This window comes from Elephantulus edwardii, unplaced genomic scaffold (assembly GCF_000299155.1).
Source record: "Elephantulus edwardii isolate Elephantulus edwardi_28Jun2011 unplaced genomic scaffold, EleEdw1.0 scaffold00199, whole genome shotgun sequence".
Lineage (NCBI taxonomy): Eukaryota > Metazoa > Chordata > Mammalia > Macroscelidea > Macroscelididae > Elephantulus > Elephantulus edwardii.
The window spans coordinates 2484733-2494889 of record NW_006399949.1 but is presented as its reverse complement, the minus strand read 5'-3'; the positions used below and the strand labels follow the sequence as shown (position 1 = coordinate 2494889).

Sequence of the window (10157 nt, the reverse complement as noted above, 5' to 3'; positions counted from 1 at the left end):
AAAAAAAAAGAATAAATAGACTGATGCCTTTGACTTGTGGTACTGGAAAAGAGTATTTGTTGAATATCCCATGTTGTTTTTATGTACCATCAAATCACTTGAGACTCATAGTGTACCTTAGTACAATAGCCCTGAAACCTGCTCTAACCTGTGTCAACCTCATTGTCTCTGACACACCTACCCTCATTACCCCCATTATAGAATCAATCCATCTCATTGAGGGTCTTTCTCTCGTGTTTGTTTCTCCATCCTTCCAAGCTTGATGTCCTTCCCCAAGGACTAGTTCCTCCTTGCAACATACCCAAAATATGCCAGATGAAGCCTTATAATCATTACCTTCAAGGAACATCTTGGTTTTATCCGCTCTAGGAATATATTCAATATTCTTCTCCAGCACCACAACTCAAAGGCATCAATTCTCTTCCTATCATTCCTAGTCATTGTCCAGGTTTCTGATGCATAGCAAGTGATTGTAAGATTCTGGACTGGATCAGGTGCACCCTAGTCTCCAGAGTGATATTTTTGTACTTCAGTACTCTAGAGAGGTCTCTAACTTCAGACTTCCCCAGTGTAATTTGTCTTTTGATTTCCTGGCTGTTGTTACCAACAGTGTTGATTGTGGAACCAAGTAAACTAAAGCTGTTAACAATCTCAATCTCTTCACCATCTATCATGATGCTGCCAACCAGCCCAGTGGTGAGAATCTGTGTTTTCTTGATGTTGAGCTTCAATCCATATTGAAACCTGCAGTCCTTGCCCTTCTGCAGCAAGCACTTCAGATCCTCCTCTGTTTCAGCAATCAGGGTTGTATCATCTGCTTAACACAGATTTTTTGATGAGTCCCCCTCCAATCCTGACGCCACATTCCTCCTCATAAAGCCCAGCCTCCTGGATGATCTGTTCTGCATATAGATTGAAAAGGTATGGAAATAGGACACATCCCTGCCAAAAAAAAAAAGCAGATATATCTTGGAGAAAGTGCAGTCAGAGTGATCCTTAGAAACAAGACAAAGCTTCATCTCATATTTGGGGCATATTGCTTAAAAACGTTATCCTTTGGAAAGGGACATCATGCTTGGAGTGGTGGAAAGTCAGCAAAAGAAAGAACAACTCCCCAAAAGAACTGACATATTCATCAATAGGGTCAACTGTGTTAGAGATGATAAGGGTGGCACAAGAGAAAATAAGGTTCAGGTGGGTTGCTCATAGAGTAGCTGTGAGTTGTACTTGACTCTGTGATACTTAACAAGTACAATATTGCATTAAGGCTTTGTGGCTTAATATTTCATTAAAATTTAGTGGTACGGTATTGCACTGCCAACAAAAAAAGCACAGAGTTCTACTCCACCAGCTGTTCCACAGGAGAAAAATGAGTACTCTCCTCCAGGACGTTTACTGCCTCTAAAAACCTGCTGGACGATCAACTATGAGTCAGTTCTGACTTGATGGTGCATAACGGCACCGACAATATTTAACTTATGAGTAACTTTATGTGTAACTTTTCCAGGCATTTATTTTAAATTTATAAATGATATAACATCTGTCTTTATGGAACTCAGTGTTTCATGGTGAAGAAGAAAAATTATAAATTCCTAATAGGCTCAAGATATTAGCAGTTGTCAAGCATTGCTATATTGATTTTTTTTTTAATGAGTAAATGTCAGCATGGAAGAGTGACATGAATTGCTTCCATGCTGAGTTCAGTGATAGAATCAGTCCTTGGCATTTGAATATATTTAAGTGTTGATCTTATCCATCTTAGTCATGACCAATTTCTGTTCCTCAGATCAGGAAGTAGATTCATTTCCTGGCGGGGAAAGCTTTTAATTGTCAGTGCTTAAGGGGAAATAGTCCAAAGGCGTTGTTTGTTGTAAATGAAATTCTGATCACGCTTGTAACCACTGTACTTTTGCTATCAAACTCAGAGCTGCCAAGCTCTCCCTTTGATCAGGGGGAGCCAAAGTATGTCTGAATGAATTGTTTCGCACTCTTGTCTTCTCCATGTCCAGGTGAGCACAAAGTGCCGCGGCCTCTGGTGGGAGTGCGTCACCAATGCTTTTGATGGGATTCGCACCTGCGATGAGTACGACTCTATTCTTGCTGAACACCCCTGTATGTATGCCTCAGCCTTTTGTTACCAGGGGCACGGGTGTGGTGAAACTGGGGTCAGAGGTGGGGTGGGAGCAACCACAAAAAAATATCCAGCTCAATATCCATTACATGTGTTTGTTTTTCACAGAACCTTAAAAAAACCAAAATAATAACAACAAAACAAACAAAAAACCAACCAACCACCTCTGACCACTTTTAAATGTTTCAATTGCAAGTAGAATTCTTTTCTGAAATGTGAATTGCAGTGCTCTTTTAAAAGCATATTTTATCTCTTCCCACATATTTAGAAATTCTTCAAGGATAGAGACACTATCATCCTCATCCCTACTATCCCCAAAGCTCTTGACACAGTGTTAACACACAGTAGACTCATCGTAAACACTTTCCGAATTGAAAGGAATTCTTTAGGGCTCTGATTGTGTGATTAGAACTGACAGCTGAGATGAAAGGCACTGCAGAGACACCTTTCTAGCTTCAGTTCAAACAGAAGGTTTATTGTTATTTCATCTGGAGTTTGCTAAGCAAGAGAGGTAAAGATACAGGTATAGAAGAAGCAGGCAGGCAGACAAAGACACTGAGGTCATGATGACCAAAAAAAGACTAATAAATGAAAAAAAAAAAACCTCCCTTTTTCAATGATAAATGAAAAAAGTTTAAATCAGAACTTGTGCCACATTACTAACAAGAATATTAAAGCCATGCCTGTCCTTATCATATTTAATTTTAAATTAAAATAAGCCACATTACCATGGTTCATGCACGGTGTTATGAATAAAGAGATCTCTTAAACTAAAAACCATCTTAATTGAGTCTCTCAACCCATCTCTATAGTAAAAGAAACACTGTGCCAAGAAATGGCACTTGAAGCAAAGGGGTTTTAGTTTCTTTCAAAGAACATGATGGGTAGTGACACCACATGGCAACTCCTTTTCTTAAGAAACATGAAAAGTAAACCTTTGGAATGTGACTTTCCCCTTATTTCAATCAGTCTATTCAATTGCAGGGTAAAGTCTTTTAAAAGTAGTCCTTTAAAAGAACTTCATCTGCCATTTAGGATTTGGGTGTCTGTAATACTAATTTCGAAGGTCTCTATTTCAGGGTTGGGGTTTTTTGGTTTGTTTTTGTTTTTCTTTCAAAGACCTCCTAAATCTTTCCTTTTTACTTCACTGCACTAACCTCCATCTAACTGCTAAGTAGTATGATTGGGTCAAATGCAGCGACATATTTAGACTTGAAAGAAAAAAAGAAAGATTAAACATTTCAAGCACTAAATACTATGTACATTTATGTAAGGAACTACAATCACAGAGACAAATCACTGAATGCAGGTTAATCATCTACAGATATTCAGCTACAGCTTACTCTTAATTTATTAAAACTTTATTTGGTAGATTCCTATCAATTTCAAATAATATACTAATCTTTGATCTATGATTTTATTTTTCTTTTATATATAGCATTATTTGCTAAGAGCAAGAGATATAAAAATGGTTTCTTGAAAACTAGTATTTCTAGACTATGTTAGACTGCTACCCACAAAATGATTGGATTTTATTTCTAGTCTTTACTATCACTCATAGATGACTTTTTCTTTCTATTGTCATGCATGACTAGGCTGTGAAGTCCCAGCCACATAATTATCTTGGCAGGGACTCTGGTAATAGAGACTCTCTGAGACTCCCTGACCAACATGTTAACACCGTTATGTCAGGTGAATTCCTCACTTACTATGTGGGAGCAATCTGCTTTCAAGTTACCTCCCTGGAACTGGACTGGCCATGGGCTCTGGAGAACTGGATGTAGCCTGGGGCTCTATAGAGCATCTGGTGACCTTGCTATGGGATGGAAAGTGGAGAGTTCTGATAGTATTGCTGAGCCTGGGCTTCTCTCAGGTATCGGAAAAAGGATTTAACTTCAAAGGCAACATTCCCAAGTATGGAAACCATGAGACTGGGGTCCTGGGTAGAGGACCAACAAACCAGATCACTATCATTTGAAAGTTGAAGAGGGTCTACTGAAATATATAAAATAATAGGATGTACGAGTCATCTATTTTTCCTCCTCTCTATTTTTAAAAAAATGGGTCTTATTTGCCTTTATTTGAATTTTTTAAAATAATGCCAATTTTATTCTAGAAAAAGAATATATTAAGTACACTAATATATAGTCTCTCAATTTTGTGGAAAATATCTCTTATTTTGTACTTTTATTTTAAAAAAAGAATGCCAAATTCTATACTGGAAATAATTATATAGTCACATTTAAGTACACTAATAAATTTGTATTATATTTTTCCATCAGTAAGGTTAAAATGGATTTCAAACATTAATTTCCTCTCTCTTCAATGAAGCTTAGAATTTATTTTTTTTTAATTTGAATAGGGATAATTGGCCACATTTTTGCAAGTAACCTATTACTAATAGGTCTGAGGTCACCCATTGAGGAAAAAGTTATTTTAAAGTTTGAGGAAGCCCTTTATCACCAAGAAAATAAAACATGATTAAATACCACACCATCAGAGCATGGATTTTATTACTTCTCTAAGCTTCAGTTAAAGTACCAGCAATTTTGACTTGAGTTAATTAACTCTCTGTTATAGAAATTATTTCTCCAATTTGTAATTTTGCCTCAGTGTGACATACCGTCAGAAGATGTTTACCATCAGTGATACAACTTCTATTGTAGAAGACAACTGATGATATTTATCATATATTCTTTTTGTCTGTTGTTGTTGTTGTGTACTATAGAGTCAGAACCAACCCACAGCTGACCCTCCAGTAGGTTCTTAGAGGCAGTTAATTGCACAGGAGGAGACTGCCTGTGGAGCAGCTGGTGGCCTTGAACAGCGTGCCTTCAGGATTGCAGCACAACTCCTTGCCAAATAGGCCATTCAGTGGCCAAAGCAAGGCTGAAAGTTTAAAATTTTGGCCAAGGAAAGTTCTGACCTAAAAGACTGAAAAACTGCATAATATGACTTACAGAAATTGATTCCACCTCAAGATTAGAAAACACATCCTCCCCTTTAAAGATAGATTTGGACTGTTTGCTTAAAGGGAGGTAGGTGTTCTAATCTAGTCACTGTTCTATGGGAGAAATCTTCCATAAAGATCTGCAGCTTTGGTAACCCTACTGTAAAGAAGTTCTACTCTGTCCATGAACTTGATGGCTCAACTCATCTCATAGCTTTTGGGCCACTTCCAACTTACAGTAACTCTCCATTGAGCTTCCAAGGTTGTGAATTACAAAGGGAGGAGATTGACCATCTTTTTTCCTCAGAGTTGGTGATTAATTTGAACCTCAGAAGTGTGCAGCTTTTGGGTTAACATTGCAACTCCCTACAGGCTAAAACACCAAAGCCCCCTAACTAGGTAGTTCTCACCAGACTGAATTGTCAAGTGTGCCTAAAATATTTTCTTCCCCCTCCCCATGCTCCTTTACCAAATTTAGATGTGATTTTCTTTTTAAAAAAACAATTCTTCAAGAAAAGTTCAAATCAACATTTGTGCTTTTATTATGCCAATGAGTCAGTACTGAATTGTAGTTGAACCTCAAAGCAGGTCTTCAGAGGCTGAAAATCATGTGGGAGGAGATTGTATATCTTTCTTCTGTGAAACAATTGGTGGATTTAAACTGTGTGCCTTGAAATAAACTTAGAGATAATTTATTTATTTGTCCTTTATTCATTGAGTAACTTCTGCAGAAATCACTCTAGTTTCACATCAGTATTCAGCTGTAATACCTGTGAGCAAGATTCATCTGAGAGTGGGAGGCTCTGTCCTTTCCCACTGTGTACCATTCCCTCTCCTAGGTTGAAAACAAGATCTGTAATAATCTGTCTCATTTTGAAGTTGTATGAAAAACTCATTTCCATGATCCTTCAAATTTAAAGTCTTATTTGCAGGAATGGTCTGGTTTATGTGCTTGTCTATTTGATCATGAAGCCGTGAGTGAATTAACCTGCTTCCTTCCTTTTTCCATGACCACCTGCCCTGATCTTGCAGTGAAGCTGGTGTTAACGCGGGCATTAATGATTACTGCAGACATTCTAGCCGGATTTGGATTCATCACTCTGCTCCTTGGTCTTGACTGTGTGAAATTCCTCCCTGATGAGCCTGACATCAAAGTCCGCATCTGCTTTGTAGCTGGAACAACATTACTAATAGCAGGTACCAGTATGGACTAGTAATGAGGCTAGAGATGGATAGTCATCTAAGCAATAGAGGTGAAAGACGGGGAGGCTGCTTAGAAACAGAGATTCATTTTAGGATAACACATGGCTTGCTGATCTTCATTGAAGAAACAAAGGACATATTTTACCAACCTTATTTCCTTTAGCTCTGGAATCAGATAATTATTATTTTTGTCAGATCTGTTTACTGATGACCTGGAATGGCTTCGCTAATGATTTTTAAATTAATCAGATGTTTTATATTTAATTTCTTATGTTCTTAAATGTCAATTCTGGATAAGCCTCAATCCCTGTTCCTTATCCATACACTATTGTACTCCACACTCCTATCCATTCTTTTTAGCAACAAATATATTATGCCAAGTCATATGTTAGCATTTTCCCATGTATTAGTTAACTTAATCATAAAAGTAACAATAGAGATCGTATTTTCCTCGCTTAAGAGGTAGATGAGTAAGTGCAACTCTGAAGAGTAATAAACCAAGCACAGCTAATAAAGAGTAAGTCAAGAAGCACTTTACCTGTGTTCGTTAGTAAAACAGACAGCTGGTATCTTACACAGTAGGTCTTTAACTTCAAAGCTTAGTCTCCCTACAGCACATTGTGATGTTTCCTTTGCATCTTAAGGTCAATTAAGAGGAAGTATATGTTGATGAAATCAAAGTATGAATAAATATAAACCAAGGGGTACATCCTCCAGAAAGAAAACTATATGGTGGCAACAAAGAATTAATAAAGCGAATAAAAGTGGAAATATGACCAATTACTTTAGGGTAGAGAATTGATAGGAATTTTGAAACTAAAATACTTAGAGACACTTGTATATATGTTGTTATTGTTGTGGTTGCTGTTTGCCATTGAGTTGGAACCAACTCATACCTGACTCTCCAGCAGGTTTTCAGGGGCAGTAAATCAAATGGGAAGAAATTGTCAGTCTTTCTCCTATGAAACAACCAGTGGATTTGAACCAGGTGCCTCTGGGATTGTACTGCAGGTTCTTACAATTAGATCACCCAAACTCCCTAAAATAGCATGAGGCAGGACCAATAACATCTATCCTCAATTTTTATATGGTTGTTCCATGTGGGCAGAGCAATATCAAACTAGAGAATTTAACCTACTACAAACAAATGCTTTGCAGATTTTTACTTAATCAAAGTCCCGATAAGCCTGGTTAGTTTGTGTTTAATGAAGTTGAACTAATTTCCACAAACAGTAGCCTGGTCATATAATGTGTGCCTTTGAAGTAACAGAACACTAACATCTTAAACTCAAAACAGGCAATTGCTAGATGGTCTAATCTTGTTGCGTGGTTATTGTTAGGTGCAAGTGAATCATCTACAACTCAAAGAGACCCTTTGAACAACAGATCTAAAATTTTCTGTCATATGCCATCTTCATCATCTTCAATATATTTGAACCTATGTCAATCCATCTCATTGAGGGTCTTCTCTCCTTCACTGACCTTCATCTTTCCAAGAATGATGTCTTTTTTCCAAGGGCTGACCTTTCCCAACAACATGCCTAAAGTATGTGAGATGAAGTTTCACCATCCTAGCCACCAAATTTTGGCTTTTGTTGTTGTTGTTGTTTTGTCAGTCCATTTAATATTCGGTATTCCTCTTCAACACCACAACTCAAAAGCATAGATTCTTCTTCTGTCATCCTTGAACTTTTTTTTCATATATATAGGAAGTAATTGAAAAGACCATGGCCTATACCAAATTTAATCTATTGAGATTAAATTTGATTGTAAAGGAGAAACATATCTTAGTCTATTTCTACATGATGTAATAGGCAATGATTTCTTTTCAAATCAAATCAATTTTAATTTTTTTATTTTATGTTTAACCTCAACACATGTAAGTGAATACCTTAAAAATAATACCTTCAATTAAGGGGCTGATTATGTAACTGATATAACTTTAGTCTTGAATATAGGATTTTTGGGAAAAGTACAATTAGGCTATTAAAAAAAGTGAGTGTTATGTGAAGATAGGGAAATCTGACCTCTATTAAATTCACAAAGAGGAACAGTCTCCAACTGCAGCATCCACAATACCAAAATAATTTCCATTATGTCAGACATGGGACCAACATCTACTAATTCCAGAACCAACTGTACTGCTTTACTACTGTGTTTAAAATCCTTTGCAATGGTCCCACCGACCTCATAAAACCATTCTTCAGACAGGACGGCTTCTCAAACATCTTTACTCTGGAGGGGTCCTTGACAGCGCATTTCCCTAATGCAACTCATCTTTTGATTTCCTGACGGTTGGTGTCAATGTTGTTAATTGTGGATCTGAGAAAGATGAAGTGATGAACAATCTTGATTTTTTTTCTCTCCATCTATCATGATGAAGTTTATTGGCTCAATGATGAGGATCTTTGTTTTCTTGATCCAAATTGAAGGCTGCGATCCTTGAACTTCTGCAGCAAATGCTTCAAGTCCTCCTCAGTTTGTACAGGCAAGAGATTGTGTCATCTGCATAATGCAGGATATTGATAAGTCTTCCTCCAATATTGATGCCACATTCTTCTTCATAAAGTCTAGCCTCCTTAATGATCTATTCTGCATATTGAAAAGATATTGAGAAGAGAAACATCCCTGATGTACTTCTGTTTGGTTTTGAAACATGCAATGTTTCCTTTCTCTGTTCTGAAAACAGCTTCCAGGTATAGGTATAGATTATAGATGAATACAATCAAGTGTTCTGGGATTCCCATTTTTCTCAATATTAGATACAATTTGCTGTAATCTGTACCATCAAATGCCTTTGCACAGTAGATAAAACACAGATTGACATACTTCTGGTACTCTCTGCTTTCCAGCCAACATCCTTTTGACATCAGTAATGCTATCTCTATTGCCATGGCCTCTTCTAAGCTGTATTTCTGGCAGTCCTCTTTTGATGTACGGTTCTTGTCCGTTTTGGGAGAATCTTCAGCAAGATTTTGCTTGCATAGGATCTTAGTGATAATATTCACTAATTTCCATATTCTATTAGATTATGTTTTTTGAGAATGGCAATAAATATGTATCTCTTCCAGTCAGTTGGCCAGGTAACTGTCCTCCAGATTTCTTGGCACAACCTGGTGAGTATATCCAAGGCTTCATCTACTTGATGAAATATGTCTTTGGCCAGTTTTACAAATTCCCTTATCCTTGCTAGTGTTACAAAATTCCATTAAATCCCTTATGTTGTCTTCCCTTAGTCCTCTAACAAACTCTAGTGAAGGCCTATGACTATGGCCCCAAGGAGAAACAGTCCAAAGTTAGCTCTATTTCACATTGGTCTCTGGTTCTCTGCTGAGGCTATTGCTGCTGCCATGTAGGTCTGACTGTCACAGGAAGCTCTGACCTCAAAGGATGTGCACTGCTTTCTCTAGTTTCTCCTTGCTGATAATGAGAATATCTATTTTCTGCTGCTAATAATGTTCAATTCCAACTTCGTGGAATGGTAAAAACTGATCAATCCCATAATGGTTAGTTTACATACCCTATTTTAAGGCTCCCTCTCAATTAGTCATGTAGTGAAAGTCAAAGCTGATGGCTAGAAAAGCCATTTTGAACAATATAACTTATGACCCCAAAGCTACTCCCAATGACATATGTTGTCAACATTTAAAAATATCAGTATAAAATAAGCATATGCTATGGATTATTTTTTTATACTCTTCCTTCTTTTTTTCTGCTGGTTCTGTTTTAAATTTTATTTTATACTGGTTTATTTATAAAATTTGAATATATTACTTTTCATAGGGTTGCACACTTTTTCTTTGATTTCTAAGTTTCTCTTCTACAACATCAGAATTTATCTTTGGAAAGATAGGAATAATAAAGAAATTCATT

At 36.9% G+C, this 10157-nt stretch overlaps 1 protein-coding gene across 1 annotated transcript in view; it reads left to right on the top strand.

Moving 5' to 3' along the window:
• CLDN16 (claudin 16) overlaps positions 1 to 10157 on the top strand; it is a 28599-nt gene that overhangs the window by 15994 nt on the left and 2448 nt on the right. Inside the window, 2 exon segments of the mRNA XM_006897060.1 lie at positions 2010 to 2112; positions 6114 to 6278. Of these exon segments, the coding sequence (XP_006897122.1) occupies positions 2010 to 2112; positions 6114 to 6278 (268 nt within the window).